This window comes from Leucoraja erinacea, chromosome 26 (genome assembly GCF_028641065.1).
Source record: "Leucoraja erinacea ecotype New England chromosome 26, Leri_hhj_1, whole genome shotgun sequence".
NCBI classification, from domain to species: domain Eukaryota; kingdom Metazoa; phylum Chordata; class Chondrichthyes; order Rajiformes; family Rajidae; genus Leucoraja; species Leucoraja erinaceus.
The window spans coordinates 16478155-16494495 of NC_073402.1; the positions used below are offsets into that span (position 1 = coordinate 16478155).

The window sequence follows — 16341 nt, forward strand, 5'->3', positions numbered from 1 at the left end:
ATGATCATTCTGCCACATGCTTAAAACCCACAATACTCACTTGTGGTCAAGCTAATGAATTCATGAATTGTTCAGCTCAGCCACAAATTGTTACAGTGGATTTCTATGTGTGCAGCAGAATGATCATATTGTACAACAGCAAAAGCTTCCACTCGATTTTACAAAATGCCTTTTCATTTATCATTACATATGAAAGATGGACATTCTTTGGCTTTGGAAGACATAGCACCAGCTGTATCACAACACAACAAGTGTGAACGGGTGATCAATGATCGGCTTGGACTTGGAGGGCTGAAAGGCCTGTTTCCATGCTGCATATCAAAACTTAATTGTAAAAAAATATCCTTGCAATATAGCATGAAACAAAGTTAAAGGAACATAGATAGTGAGGTCTATACGTCTGGTGGTGTAAACAGATGTGACTGTCAATTTATTTTGTCGCACAAAATCTCAACCAGCAACTTTCTACGGCAATCTATTAACAATTCAAACCAAAGCACAAATTGCACAGACTGAAGAAATGTCTCGACTCAAAACATCACCCATTCCTTCTCCCCAGTGATGCTGCCTGTCCCGCTGTGTTACTCCAGCGTGTTGTGTCTATCTTCGGTGTAAACCATCATTTGCAGTTCCTTCCTACATAATTCTAACCAAGTCAGTTTGCTACTGAGTGAATAACATGTCTACTCACACAAGAAAATAACAAAAAAGGACATTGGAGTGAAAGAGAAAGAATGTGAAAATTGCAGATAAAAGTGTGAACTAAAGTAAAGAGGGCCCTAGAAGCATTAAAAGTGAATTAATTACTAGGACCAGTATTTCACCCCTTAAGCGAATTGAGGGAGAAAATAGTGGTGGCTCTAACTATAATTTCCTAATTCTCTGGTTCATGGCAGGTGTAAGTTATTGGGGCAATTCCTCCAAAATTATGGAAAAACTCGGATAACGACATGGACATTTTAAAACAGACTGGCTGGCTGCAAAGGGAAAAAACCCCAATCCACAAACGAAGAACCAGTTTCGAACCTGGCTGTGGGCCTGGGCATGCAGGAAAGGCTGAGACGGAGATAACAAGATTATCTTGGAAACACAAAGGAAGGTACCGAGCCTCAGCAGACGGTGGTAAACAGGCCAGCAGCAAGCACAATCACCATCGTGGATGACCCATCCATCGGGACAATGGGAGCCCATCTAGGCGATGGGATAACGATCAGGCTGAGGGATCATGACATCAGCAAACTCCTTATCATCGGAAGCCTATTGTTCATGCCAGATCGAAACTGGGAATCATCAAAAGACCCTTTTTGTCCAGAGGACCACCTGGGGGGTTTCAAGGGAGAAACTCAGGTATAAAAAGCAGGAGTCAAGCCAGAACTCGCTCTCTCTTTCTGCTCTGCTGGACGGCTCGTGACCCTGCATCAATCTAGCTGTAAGTACCCCAGTGACCTGGTGAAGTTCCCGAAATAGGATAGAGGTTGAGAGAAGAAGGGGAAAGGGGGGTGTACTTGCAAGTAAAATTGTGTAAAGTAAGTTTTACGACGTGCCCGATAGTTTTCCTTCCATAGTCTTAGTTTAAAGCATAAGTTTAGCCACGTATTATGTAGTGTTGGTGAGATTCGATTTCTCATTGTTTAATAAAGCCTGTAAATTTTAGACTTGCTTTGAGTCCGTCTTGGTATCTGTTTTCTCTCATCAGCACACTCTGGTCAAGTCAACCTTTTATCATATCCCACCATAATTCCGAGGTCTAAAACCCAGGGGAATCCCTTTTGTTGTATTCTCTCTCTCTCTTGGGAACCGCTCAAGTGGAGTGGTGGCCGATTGACCCTCCGACAAGGGAGAGAATAACTCGGGCAGTGGGGCCCGAAGTGGAGTAAAGGGAACCAAACCCCTACACAGGCTACCAAAGAATTAGTAGATCATTAGTGGAACCAAGGACTGGTTGGAGTTTTAATTAAGATTTAAAATAATTAGGAAAGTTAATAAAAGTTAGGATATTTACATAGTTTGATTCAGGTTGTCATCTTGCGAGACTAGTGTCAGTTTTATACCATACAGTGCAAAAGAAGACTGACATAGCACAGATTGTAAATTGCCCTTCAATTAATCTTCATGAAAAATTGAAGTAAATTCACGAAGGGTCTAAAGTGGAAAGGTAAAATGAGAAGAATTAATGGAATCATTTAGATAATGAGATGTAATGAAACATACTTCACAAATGTAAATAGTTTGAGAATACCATGCAAGAGCATGGAATACCATGCAATACCATACCGTTCCTCCCTCAGGCTGGGCCACTCCAGCCCCTCACCATGCCGCTCTCACGGGAGCACTGTTCCATCCCGGGCTGGGCCGGGAGCGAGCCCAGGACGAGTCCTGTCAGCTGCCTCCAGAGTCCCGAGGTCGCCGGCTCCGCTAGGCCTCAGCGTAGACGGAGGCAAAGAAGGGGGATACGACAAAAGGTCGTATTCCCCAGAAGGGAGTGACAGCAGCCCCCGTTTCACCCCCCACCCCCCTCCCCACATAAACACAGCCTAAAAACCAAAAACATAACTACACAAAACGAAAAAAACAACACAAAAAAGTAAAAGACAAACGGACTGCAGGCAAGCCGCAGCCGTTCCCAGCGCCGCCACTTCTGGAAAAAAGTCTGACCATATGTCCCTGCTCTTAATTCCTGCATATGCCCCCCTCAGGAAAACCGCTCCTACTATTACAAAGACCATCACAACCTGGCCTGATGGTGCTTCTCAGCAGCTGCAGGACTGTTTCAACAGGACCAACTGGGAGGTGTTTGAACACCGGGACCTGGAGGTGTTCACAGATAGTGTACTGTGTTACATTAAAAATTGCATGGACACGGTCACAGTGGACAAACGCATCCGGGTCTACCCCAACCAGAAGCCCTGGATGACCCGGGAGGTCCAGCGGCTGTTGAAAGAGAGGAACACCGCTTTTAGGTCTGGCGATAGGGCTTTATACAGCACGGCCCGAGCTAACCTGAAGAGAGGCATCAGAGAGGCCAAATCAAACTACACGAGGAAGATAGAGGACCACCTGGACAGTAATAACAGCAGGCAGGTGTGGCAGGGGATCCAGTATCTCACCAACTATAAGACCAACCTTGGAGCTGTTGAAGGTGACACCTCGCTGGCAGAGGAGCTGAACCACTTCTTTGCTCGCTTTGAAGTGGAGCCACCCGAGACAGCCACATCACAGCACATGGTCCACAGCAGCCTAACCCTCAAGATAGAGGAGCATGAGGTGAGGCGCACTCTGCGGGCCATAAATCCAAGGAAGGCTACTGGTCCTGACGGCGTCTCTGGACGCGTGTTGAAGGACTGCGCAGACCAGCTGGCTGGAGTCTTTACAAGGATTTTTAACCAGTCTCTGGCCCAGTCCACTGTCCCACCCTGTCTGAAGTCCTCCACCATAGTCCCCTTGCCCAAAAAAACCAACATCTCCAGCCTCAACGACTACCGGCCAGTCGCACTCACACCAGTGGTGATGAAGTGTTTTGAAAAACTGGTCCGGGGTCATATCACATCACTTCTGCCCCGAAGCTTTGACCCCCACCAGTTTGCGTACAGAGCAAATAGATCCACAGAGGACGCTGTAGCCACAGCTCTCCATGCTGCACTGTCTCACCTGGAGCAGCAGGGGAGCTATGTGCGGATGCTCTTTGTGGACTACAGCTCTGCTTTTAATACCATCCTTCCCCACAAACTGGTGGACAAACTGGGGGACTTGGGATTTCCACACTCCACCTGTACGTGGATAAATAGCTTCCTGACGGGTCGCAGCCAGAGAGTCAGAGTGGGCCATCACACATCCACGGCCCTCAGCCTCAGTACCGGCTCTCCACAGGGCTGCGTACTGAGCCCCCTGCTCTACACCATCTACACACATGACTGCACCCCCGCCCACCACAGCAACACCATTGTCAAATTTGCGGATGACACTACGGTGGTGGGACTCATCTCCGGGGGGGACGAGTACGCCTACCGGGATGAGGTGGAGCAGCTGACAGTGTGGTGTGAAGAAAATAACCTGCTCCTCAACACCTTAAAGACAAAGGAAGTAATAATAGACTTCAGGAAGAACAAAACGGACATGGTACCATTGACTATCAGAGGGGACTGTGTAGAGAGGGTGGCGGATTTCCGCTTCCTGGGAATCCATATTGAGGAGGACCTGACGTGGAGCGTGAACACCACTGCGCTGCTGAAAAAGGTCCAGCAGAGACTGCACTTCCTGAGGGTGCTCAGGAAGAACAACATCACTCAGAGACTGCTGCTGTCCTTTTATCGGTGCTCCATTGAGAGCATACTAACATACTGTGTATGCGTGTGGTACACCAGCTGCACAGCGGCTCAGAGGAAAGCGCTCCAGAGGGCCATTGACAACGCCCAGAGGATTGTCGGCTGCCCTCTCCTTACCTTGGAGGACTTACACAGTTCCCGCTGCACCAAAAAAACCCAGAATATCATAAAGGACATTTCCCACCCCGGACACTCCCTGTTTGAACTGTTGCCGTCAGGCAGACGGTACAGATCTACAAGGACAAGGACGAACAGACTAAAAAACAGTTTTTACCCCACTGCTATAAAAGCACTAAATGTAGCCGCCAAGGAACGCAGGGGCGATACAGACTAAGGGACTGTGGTAACTGTGAAATCGACAGAAGGATGGAGGGTTGGGTGTGTATGCGTGCTTTGTTCGTGATATTTATTTAGTTGTTTATCTTTAATATTTTACCTTGTATGTATCGTTAGCTTTTAGAAATGTTTGAATGCTGCACTGACTGGCTGACATTTTTAAATTTCGTTGTACATGGTTCATGTTACAATGACAATAAAGAAACTATTCTATTCTAAGAGAAAATAACAACGCTTTCAAATAACAATGCCAGGTCCAGGTGGCAGATATAATTTAAAATGCACTAAAAAACATTGCAGGTTTATCTGAAGCAGGGTCCTAGCCCACAACATCACCTGTCTGTGTACTCCAAAGATTGTGCCTGACCTGTTGAGTTAATCCAGCACTTTGTGTCTTTGTTTTGTAAACCAACATCTACAGTTCCTTATGTCTCCATTGCATCTTTGTTGATATTTACATATTATTTCTCCTTCAACCACAAAAAAAGTATTTCATGGAACAGACAGGTAGTTAAAAAAAGAATAGATAATAGGGGAAAGACTCTAGAAGGAATTTATCAGCGGTAATTTAAGTCTTTTTAAAAAAAAGTCAAACCATTTGCTCTATGAAGCGCAACGCACAAACAGCCCACAATATATTAACAAACAAATCTTATGTAATTCTAATTACTTACCACTACAACATTCATGAAGTAGCCTCCCATCAGAGCATAGCCTCCACCTGATGCTCCAACCAGACTGAGCCTGGGGTCAAATATTGAGCTCGCCAATGAGCCTGCAAAACGAAAACAACGAATAACTTCCCCTGTCCAACTGCAGGATGCCCAATGGGTTGTGCTGTATTTTTTTAATCAATGTTCATCAAGAGCAGTCTTTTTCTTCAAAGGTGTCAATGAAATTATACATATTAAAATGGACAGTTGCAATATCTGCAAAGACAAAACATTCTCTGCATAATAAGCCCCACTCAGTCTATGAATTTGAATAATTGATTGTTAGTATTTTCGAAGACATTCAGAGTTGCTTTGCTTTCATGTTCCATTCATAATAGAACATTCTGTTCAACTGGGTAAAATCCTAGTTAAGAGCAAAAAGGGTCATTTCCTACATTTTAGATATATCATATACAAGTCTAAATTACTTCTTGACGAAGTGATTTAGTTCCTCTCTGGATTGCATCTGGATCAACATGATGTAATGTACCACAAATAGATTCTCAAAGCAGAAGCACAAGACCGTGTTGGAAACTATGGTTCGTATTAGCTTGTGGATGGACAAGTTATTTCAATGCAGTTCTAATCCCTCATACAATCTCCCTGGCAGGGTTTACACCAACCAACGTGCAAGATAAGACCATTATATCAATGTGCACACTTTCTTTATCTATTCAATCACCCATTGTAAATATTGCTGCCAATGCAAGCATTTATTAACCCTTTCTAATTGCTCCTCCTACAAGCAGTAAAGATTAGTTAGTAAATTAGGCTGCCAAAGTATACAGTCGAATACTTTTGTATCATCTGCATACGAAGTATGCAGATGATACAACGGTGATTGGCCTCATCAGCAACAACGATGAGCTGGCCTACAGGGAGGAGGTCCAGCACTTAGCAGCATGGTGCGCTGACAACAACCTGGCCCTTAACTCCAAGAAGACCAAGGAGCTCATTGTAGACTTCAGGAAGTCCAGAGGCGGCACGCACACCCCCATTCACATTAACGGGACGGAGGTGGAACGTGTTTCTAGCTTCAGGTTCCTGGGAGTCAACATCTCCGATGACCTCTCTTGGACCCACAATACCTCTACTCTGATCAAGAAGGCTCATCAGCATCTCTTCTTCCTGAGGAGACTGAAGAAGGTCCATCTGTCTCCTCAGATCCTGGTGAACTTCTACCGCTGCACCATCGAGAGCATCCTTACCAACTGCATCACAGTATGGTATGGCAACTGCTCTGTCTCCGACTGGAAGGCATTGCAGAGGGTGGTGAAATTTGCCCAACGCGTCACCGGTTCCTCGCTCCCCTCCATTGAGTCTGTCCAAAGCAAGCGCTGTCTGCGGAGGGCGCTCAGCATCGCCAAGGACTGCTCTCACCCCAACCATGGACTGTTTACCCTCCTACCATCCGGGAGGCGCTACAGGTCTCTCCGTTGCCGAACCAGCAGGTCGAGGAACAGCTTCTTTCCGGCGGCTGTCACTCTACTCAACAACGTACCTCGGTGACTGCCAATCACCACCCCCCCCCCCCCCGGACACTTATTATTATTTATTCAAATCGTTTGCTATGTCGCTCTTCAAGGGAGATGCTAAATGCATTTTGTTGTCTCTGTACTGTACACTGACAATGACAATTAAAATTGAATTTGAATCTGAATCTGAATCTGAATAAAGATCAGTTAAAGTAATGGGCAGAAAATGGCAGATGGAGTTTAATCAGAGTGAGTGCGATGTTTCTGCACATTGGGAGGTCAAATGTTTGGGGAAAGTAGACAATTAATGGCAAGACCCTTCACAGCACTGATATACTGAGGAATCTTGATGTCCAAGCCTATCACTCCCTGAAAGTGGCAATACAAGTAAATAAAGAGGTCAAAAAGGTTAAAAGAACATTTGCCTTAATCGACTGGGACACTGAATTTGCAGAAGAGGTTCACCAGAATGTTACCTGGATGAGAGGGTGTTAGCTATAAGGACAAGTTGGACAATCCTGGACTGTTTTTCTCTGGAGCGACAGAGGTTGAAGGGAGACCTTATAGAAGTATATGATATTAAGAGAGGTATATTTAGGGAAGACGGTCAGAACCTTTCTTTCAGGTTGGAAATGTCAAAGATTTAAGGTAAGAAGGGCAACATTTAAAGAAGATATGTGGGACAAGTTGTTTTTCAGAGAGAGGGGTGGATGTCTGGAATCCACTGCCAGGAGTGGTGGTGAAGGCAGATTTAATGGTGGCATTTAAGAGGCTTTTAAATAGGCACATGGGTGCAGTGAGTGAAGAAATATTGACCATGTAAAGGAAGAGATTAGTTTACACTGACATCATTTTTGGCATAGACATTGTGAACCAAACATAGAATGAACATCCTATGTATATTGCAAACAAGAAAATGTAAACCAACAGATGCTGGTTTATACTTATTCTATTTATGTTCTATGATGCAACTACATTGATGGATCTGGAGTCGCATTGGCTGGATAGCACGATGGATTTCTCTTCCTGAAGGACGTCAGTGAACCCGATAGATTTTTACAGCACTCCAGTGGTTCCAGGCTTAATGTTTCCGAGACTTTGGCTTAATTCCATGTTTTATTTAATTAGATAAATTCTCACGGGAATTGAATTCGTGCCTCTGGGTCAATTGACCAAAAATCTGTCCGCGAGTCCAGAAACGTAACCACTGTCTTGCTGTATCCCAAGGATGGGATTGACATCAGCACAGACTCAGTGACGGGGTGGGGGGTGCGATGGGAGTGGAAATGTAGTGACGTGACTAATAAATGCATACAACATGTTAGAAAGAACAATTTAGATTGGGGTAATTCATTAACATTTTATTGGTGGGATTTACTCCTCCACTTCACCCGAGTCACAGCATGGCATGATCCAACTTCATCAAAAGTGCACAGATGCAATAGTGGAGGAGGCTCTGAGTTTTAGTGAAAGCAGACCAATGGACATAAGGAAGGAAGAAGTGCGGTGAGATATCATTTAATATCATATAACCATATAACAATTACAGCACGGAAACAGGCCATCTCGGCCCTACAAGTCCATGCCGAACAAATGTTTTTCCCCTTAGTCCCACCTGCCTGCACTCATACCATAACCCTCCATTCCCTTCTCATCCATATGCCTATCCAATTTATTTTTAACTGATACCAATGAACCTGCCTCCACCACTTCCACTGGGAGCTCATTCCACACCGCTACCACTCTCTGCGTAAAGAAGTTCCCCCTCATATTACCCCTAAACTTCTGTCCCTTAATTCTGAAGTCATGTCCTCTTGTTTGAATCTTCCCTATTCTCAAAGGGAAAAGCTTGTCCACATCAACTCTGTCTATCCCTCTCATCATTTTAAAGGCCTCTATCAGGTCCCCCCTTAACCTTCTGCGCTCCAGAGAATAAAGACCTAACTTATTCAACCTATCTCTGTAACTTGGTTGTTGAAACCCAGGCAACATTCTAGTAAATTTCCTCTGTACTCTCTCTATTTTGTTGACATCCTTCCTATAATTGGGCGACCAAAATTGTACACCGTACTCCAGATTTGGTCTCACCAATGCCTTGTACAATTTTAACATTACATCCCAGCTTCTATACTCAATGCTCTGATTTATAAAGGCTAGCATACCAAAAGCTTTCTTTACCACCCTATCTATATGAGATTCCACCTTCAAGGAACTATGCGCGGTTATACCCAGATCCCTCTGTTCAACTGTATTCTTAAATTCCCTACCATTTACCATGTACGTCCTATTTTGATTTGTCCTGCCAAGGTGTAGCACCTCACATTTATCAGCATTAAACTCCATCTGCCATCTTTCAGCCCATTTTTTCAAATGGCCTAAATCACTCTGTAGATCACTCCAGGTGGAGTAACAAGGTTGAAGATCCTGTTTACCAGCAAGATGAGAAAGACAATAAAGGTGTGGCTGGTCACAGCCAGGGCAGATGGATTCCACAGTGTACGTGACCCTCACTGCAGCACCCTCCCGCCAGTACTGCCTTGTCCTCACACTTTCAAATCCCCCTGTACCTACTTCATTATCTAGCAAGTTCAGGTATGACTTTTGAATGCAGGAAGTTAGCTAATAGCAGATTATCTTGTTTGTGTTGATGCCATCTTTTGCTTGTACTTGTGTGATGTGGATGTTGCTTGTCTATGAATTGCCGAAGGATGGATGTTATTGAGGTTTCTGATGCTCTCTCCACATCCCCCTTAACTCAATTCTAGATGACATTTTCCAAGAATATTATTGAATATTTAGACAATAGACAACAGGTGCAGGAGTAGGCCATTCGAGCCAACACCGCCATTCACTGATCATGACTGATCATCCACACTCAGTACCCAGTTCCTGCTTTTTTTCCCATATCCTCTGACTCTGCTATCTTTGAGCTCTATCCAACTCTCTTGAAATCATCCAGAGAATTGGCCTCCACTGCCTTCTGAGGCAGAGAAAGTGACTGATGAACAAGGACCCCAGGTCTCATTGTACTTTGTCTTTTCCTGACCTGACACCATTCAGAGAATAATCTGCCTTCCTGTTCTTGCCACCAAAGTGGATAACCTCACATTTATCCACATTAAACTGCATCTGCCATACATCTGCCCACTCACCCAACCTGTCCAAGTCACCCTGCATCCTCAAAGTATCCTCCTCACAGTTCACACTGCCACCCAGCTTTGTGTCATCTTACTTTTAATCCCTTCATCTAAAGCATTAATGTATATTGTAAATAGCTGCGGTCCCAGAACCGAGCTTTGCGGTACCCCACTAGTCACTGCCTGCCATTCTGAAAGGGACCCGTTAATCCCTACTCTATGTTTCCTGTCTGCCAACTAATTTTCTATCCATGTCAGCACTCTACTCCCAATACCATGTGTTCTAATTTTGCCCACTAATCTCCTATGTGGGACCTTATCAAAGTCCAGGCACACCACATCCACTGGCTCTCCCTTGTCCATTTTCCCAGTTACATCCTAAAAAAATTCCAGAAGATTAGTCAAGCATAATTTCCCCTTCGTAAATCCATGCTGACTCGGACCGATCCTGCTACTGCTATCCAAATGTGCTGTTATTTCATATTTTATAATTGACTCCAGCATCTTCCCTACCACCGATGTCAGGCTAACAGGTCTATAATTCTTAGTTTTCTCTCTCCCACCTTTCTTAAAAAGTAAGATAATATTAGCTACCCTCCAATCCACAATAAACCTCCACCCATTTCCACTAATAAGGACAGCACACAATATTAATTCCAGAGCCTCACTACCAGGTTAGTAATGACCAGTCAGTGATAATAAAACAGTCATGTTATTACAGAATGGGTTAATTTTTTTAGGAGTGGCTTTAATCGTGCAGGCTGGCCAAAACTAATTAAAGCCAGGCCAGGAGTTCTTAATAGGAAAGTTCATTGTGGCTTCCTGGTGGAATAGTGTTTTGCAGGAACTAGCAGAGCAAAGCCAGGGAGCATGAATCCTGATTCTCAGCAGTAGCTCCCGAGGTAATGGCAGATGAACAGGAAGGGATTAAAGCCGTTTCCCCACTATTATAAAGGGGAAGTCAAAGCACATAGTCAATGGCAATGGGAGGAGACAGTAATCAAGGAGGACACTCAGAGTACAGTTTCAAGGATGTGGAAATAATGTCAGGAGATGTTTAAATCTATCACATGAGGAGTGATGTCAATGAGACATCTTCAACATCCTCTCCTACTAGTCAAGCAGCATGGAAGGAAACAAGTGGACATCATCCACTCACCAACAGTTTGTCAGTCATCACCTGGAACAAGTTCTGATATAGCCCATCCACTCTAATGCATGTATCACTTCTCTGAGCTTTACACTCACAGCTCGCATGCTCTGCTAAACATCAGCAATACATCACTTGGAAAATTGCACAGCACATGTTGCTGCACATCCCTTTCTCTCGCATGGCATAGTGCCACAGAATTGGTGGTTGCAGCAACAGTGCAGCGGGGGAGAAGTAGTTTGATGTCTTAACAATCAGGGAAAGTCACCAGAGAATTCATCATCATTGGCATGTTGGAGATGATGGGAGTACTCATGGTGATGTGGGACTGTCAATTATTCCCACAACATCTGGACGCCCGTACTCCAAGTGAGTTGCTCTACCAACAGTTGTGCATGTGGTGCCTTTTGCTCTCCACCCAACAACAACAAAAATCTTCTCCTTGAATATAGAGTCTCAATCATCTCCCTAATACAGCAGCACGCTTTTCTGATGTTACCACCTGGGATGAACAGACTAAAGGCCATCATCTGTGCGGTCCATGTCAGGCTATGGGACTTCGACACACCCATGCATCCAATCTTGCCAGCAAAGTTGCCAGCAAATGCCGCACTAGATTTTCAGGAGTAATTGTAATTTCTGGCATGCCTACCAGTGGGACCTCTGCCATAAATGTGCACTTGCATACACACACATCAGACACACTAGATTAGAAGCACAGTTACAGATTTGCACAGAAGAGAGGCAATGTTCAGCTCAACTTTGTGCCTGGGGACTTTTCTTTTTTTTAAAAGAAAATCTATGAAAAATGAGAACCTTTGAAGTTGTAACATGAACAGCTTATGGCAGCTTGGATCATTATGCTGTAAAACCAGTTCTTGCAAGTGTTGTAGCCCTTAGAAAGTCAGGAACAGTGGAGTGTGTTTGGCAAAAGGAAATATTACAAAAGATGTTTCGGAATGCTACTTACAACATGAACTAACATGTGAGCACAGATATGTTGACTCCAGACTTTGCTACCTATCTGTTTCCCATTTCCCTTTTCAAAGCTACCCATTCCTCAATTACAAACATATAATGTGCACCAGTTTACAAAGCGACATGGTGGTGAACTAGTGAACTAGTCCAGCATCCCAATTTGGTCGTGGTCTGTGGTGCTGCCTGTAACACTGTGGGTTTCCCCAGGAGCTCCAGCTTCCTCCCACATTCAAAGATTTGCTAGCTACTTAAATTTCTCCTAATGCAGATGGTTTCAGGAGAATCTGGGGGAGTTATAAGGTCGTAAGTGATAGGAGTTGAATTAGGCCATTCGGCCCATCAGTTGCTGGACATATGCAAGAGAATAGGGCTGCAGGGAGATGAGGATTAGTGAAATTGTTCTCAATAAATTACTCTCAATAAGTGTGGGATTAGTGAAATTGCTCTCAATAATATGGCGAGCTGCTTGTCATGAGAAACACAAGAAGAGTAACTTACCTCCAATCACACCCGCGATGTACACTAGGCCAACTCGGTGGCCTTTGTGAACCAACTCCAGAGGGATTCCCAGAATAAGCTGCATGAGAAGGTTCCCTATCAAGTGCTGGACACTACAAATATAAAAAGAAGCAAAGCGGTTATTCATAGTGATAATTCTCCTGAGCCATCTACATAAATCCTCTCTTCTAGCCTGTCACAACATCCATTCCTGGAAATTCAATTTCAAATCCTATTGTATAAAACCAGCCAGATTCTTGTACACAATGCCCACGTGCGTTTATGCAACAAAACCGCAATTTGTAAACTCCACTCAGCCAAGCTTTAGGATTGTGGTTTTCGAATTGAACTAATGGATAAGGCATGGGAACAGGCTCTTTGGCCCACTGAGTCCACACCAACCATCCATCATTCACACATTCACGTAACTCCTATGTTATACCACTTTTGCGTCCACTCCCTACACAGGGGGCAATTTGCATAGACCAATTAATCTACAGATTAAAGAATGTGGAAGGAAACCCGGAAGGAAGAACATGCAAACTCCACACTAGAAAGCACTCGAGGTCAGGATTGAACCTGTGGCTCTGGCGCTGTGAGGCAGCAGCTGTATGAGCTGTGCCACTGTGCCGTCCACAGTGGAACTGTTACACAAATGACTTAGTAGTCTCCCATTTGTGGAAACCTAATATTAAAATGAATGAGTTTTAAGTAATGATTGAACCTCTTCTCACAGGCACTGACTTTATGTGCACACAGTCTGTACAGATATTTGAGAAATTATAGCCACACCCTATTTATTTTCAATATACACAACCTTCAACTATAATTAAGATCCAGAATTGTGTAATTGATGGCAACATTACAACCATTAATCGTCTGCGCAATATCTTTGCAGGAAAACAAACTTAATTGAATAAACTCTTACCCGGCATGAACCAGCATGTATGAAACAAATCTCCAGGCTTCATGCCTCTTATCAGGCCTATAAATGAAAGGACTTTCCATCGTCCCTGTATCGAGGGTAATCCACTCTTTCTGAGGCATCCAGACTGCATAATAAATAAAAACAGCCAGCTGAAAAATAAAATGAGAATTTCACAATGGCAAATGGATGCAAACAGTCTCCCAAAGTAAATAACAAAGTCCCACAGATGACAGTTGCTGTACTCTTCGGTACTCATAAAAAACAGAAAATGCATGCTTGGTCAGAAATTAGCTGTTGCATCATGTCATGTAACAAATCACTCTTGTGGTATGGATGATTGTCTCTGTCACAGATCCAGCACACTTTGGTTAACAATGTGATTAGAATCAACAGACGATGAGAATCAACACTTGAGCAATGCATGATCTGAGCTCCCGAGGGAGACAATTCTCCAATAATGACTTCAATGCCAGTGCTAGAAAGGATTCCCACATGTGGGAAAGCATACATGGCAGGGAAGGAGTGGGAAACACTGCTCCAATGGTCCTTCTCCTAATACCATTCTTGGAACACATGAAATAATCAACATCTTGTTTTGTCAAAGAAAAAGGTGTGGGGTTTCCGAGCAACATCAACGTCCAGGCATTGGCAGTTATATTATTTTGTCATCCAAGCAGGAGATCACAAGCATCCTCCACATCTTGACAGGTGCCAACAACTGCTGGATGGTCCATTGCCTAATCTAGTCAGCTGCAACAATCTGGTCCCAAAAGAGTGATGGCAACATAAATGACACTGCAAGAATATTGGTATCAATGGACTCAGACTCAGAGATGTTACAAAGAAAGCTTCACTCAGCTAATTTCTTATAGTCAATCTGACAATGCCAACGAGAGCTGCAGAATGGCCACAGTGCCTGGTCTGTTCTGAAGCCCACTGTAATGCACATCCTTGAAGAAACTGTTGGCTTCTCTACATGAAAATATCAGGATTAGTCTGAAGAATTGTCTTCGCTCCATAGATGCTGCCTCACCCACTGAGTTTCTCCAGCATTTTTGTCTACCTTCGAATTTCCAGCATCCGCAGTTCCTTCTCAAACATTAAGAATGATTTTGATGATAATGATCAGGAGATCCAGAGCCAAGAAATCAAAAACATTGTGCATTCTTGGACTGGGACTTTCTTCACTTCTGATAAGCTTCCTTCTGCAGTGGAGTTCTACTGGATGAGTCGGAAATCTCTGATATTCATAAACTGTGCTCCAGAACCAAGATTATGTTTTACCCCAATACACAGACTTTTAAATCCCTTGAAACTAGATTTACTGTAGATCCCATTGAACTATATTTTGGTGTCCCTGGCCACCAGAGACATTTAAAAATAGTTCAAATGTCTTGGTGATAGAATTGGCCTCTAAAGGATCTTATTGATAGTCAATAATTTATCAATCTAATAACCAATAACCAAGTCCCCATCAAAGGTTCCATCACGTGTAAATCATTCTAGGAAGATTGGAAGTTTCATTGTTATAATGTAGTGGGTAACACAGTTATATCATTATAAATGGAACAGCCAGAGGCAAATTGTGTGAAGGCTTTTATCTATTAGTCATTGAGAACTAGGGGTCATAGAATCTGGGACATGCCCACAATGGGGCTGTGATATGAACTCCTAGGAAGCAAGGTATTTTACAATTGAGAAGGCAAGATTGTTTCCATTTATGTTACATTTATGAGCTCAAGGTTGCAAGTTGCCATTAATGCAGACTCTACCTCAGCCAAACTTATGGAGACAATGAAGAGTGGTGGAGGGAGGCAATTTGCTCTTTCCATATAGCGACTCCTGATATCTTCTGGAAGCATCCATTTTGACACAGTTGTGTGAAGCTTGTGACACCATGAGCAACATTGAGATGCCTCCTTGTTCCTTTCTTCATTCAGGTTTTCATTTTCTGCGTTTCTGGGCTCCATCTCCATCTTTATCACCTGATCAAATCCTAATTCAACGTTATCGGCTGAAAAAGAAAGTAATAACACAATTACAAACTCATCAATAGCCATCAGTTGCAAATTGCATTCCTAAGTTCAGGCATTTAATGCTTGGTTAATGAGTAGAAACAGAAAAAGCAGAGGAAACCAAGGCACATGTTGTATTTCTTTAGTGCAGTGCCACAATGTACCCCTAGACCTGATAACCACTGGCTATCAAAAGTATCAAACGCTGTTGACTGGTTAACAAATCAGGAAATGTTCAAGTAACTTTTTTGCATAATTCCAGAATCTTTTGTTTCCGTCTCATTAAAACCAGAAATATATGTCTAGTCAGTCTGGGCAATTATGATTAGCAGGCTACTGGCCAAGAAGAGAAAAGTTCCAGATCATGTGATTAATTCATGTTCTCCTCAGACACATTCACGGAATTACATGCAATGACCCACCTTCTTCATGTCGACCCTCTACTATTTAGCTTAGAGATACAGCGTGTAAACAGACCCTTCAGCCCACTGAGTCTGCACCAACCACCTATCACCCATACACTAGTTCCATCCTAAACTCTAGGGACAATTTTACAGAAGCCAATTAACCTACAAACCTGCACATCTTTGGAATGCGGGAGGAAACCAGAGCACCCAGAGAAAATCCACGCAGTCACAGAGAGAACGTACAAACTTCATACAGTCAGGATTGAACCTGGGTCTCTGGCGATGTAAGGCAGCAACACTACTGCTGCGCCACCATGCCAGCAACACAATAAGCAATGTATTTCTTTTCTACATGATGCTCCTGGTGACATTTTGGTGCATG

At 43.7% G+C, this 16341-nt stretch overlaps 1 protein-coding gene across 1 annotated transcript in view; it reads right to left on the reverse strand.

Moving 5' to 3' along the window:
* Positions 1–16341, reverse strand: part of rhbdl2 (rhomboid, veinlet-like 2 (Drosophila)) — a 47771-nt gene that overhangs the window by 12133 nt on the left and 19297 nt on the right. The window contains exons 2-5 of the mRNA XM_055656208.1: positions 15310–15551; positions 13538–13686; positions 12610–12722; positions 5333–5433 (exon numbers count right to left, since the gene is read on the reverse strand). Of these exons, the coding sequence (XP_055512183.1) occupies positions 5333–5433; positions 12610–12722; positions 13538–13686; positions 15310–15513 (567 nt within the window). The 5' untranslated portion in view covers positions 15514–15551. The remainder of the gene's footprint in view (positions 1–5332; positions 5434–12609; positions 12723–13537; positions 13687–15309; positions 15552–16341) is intronic.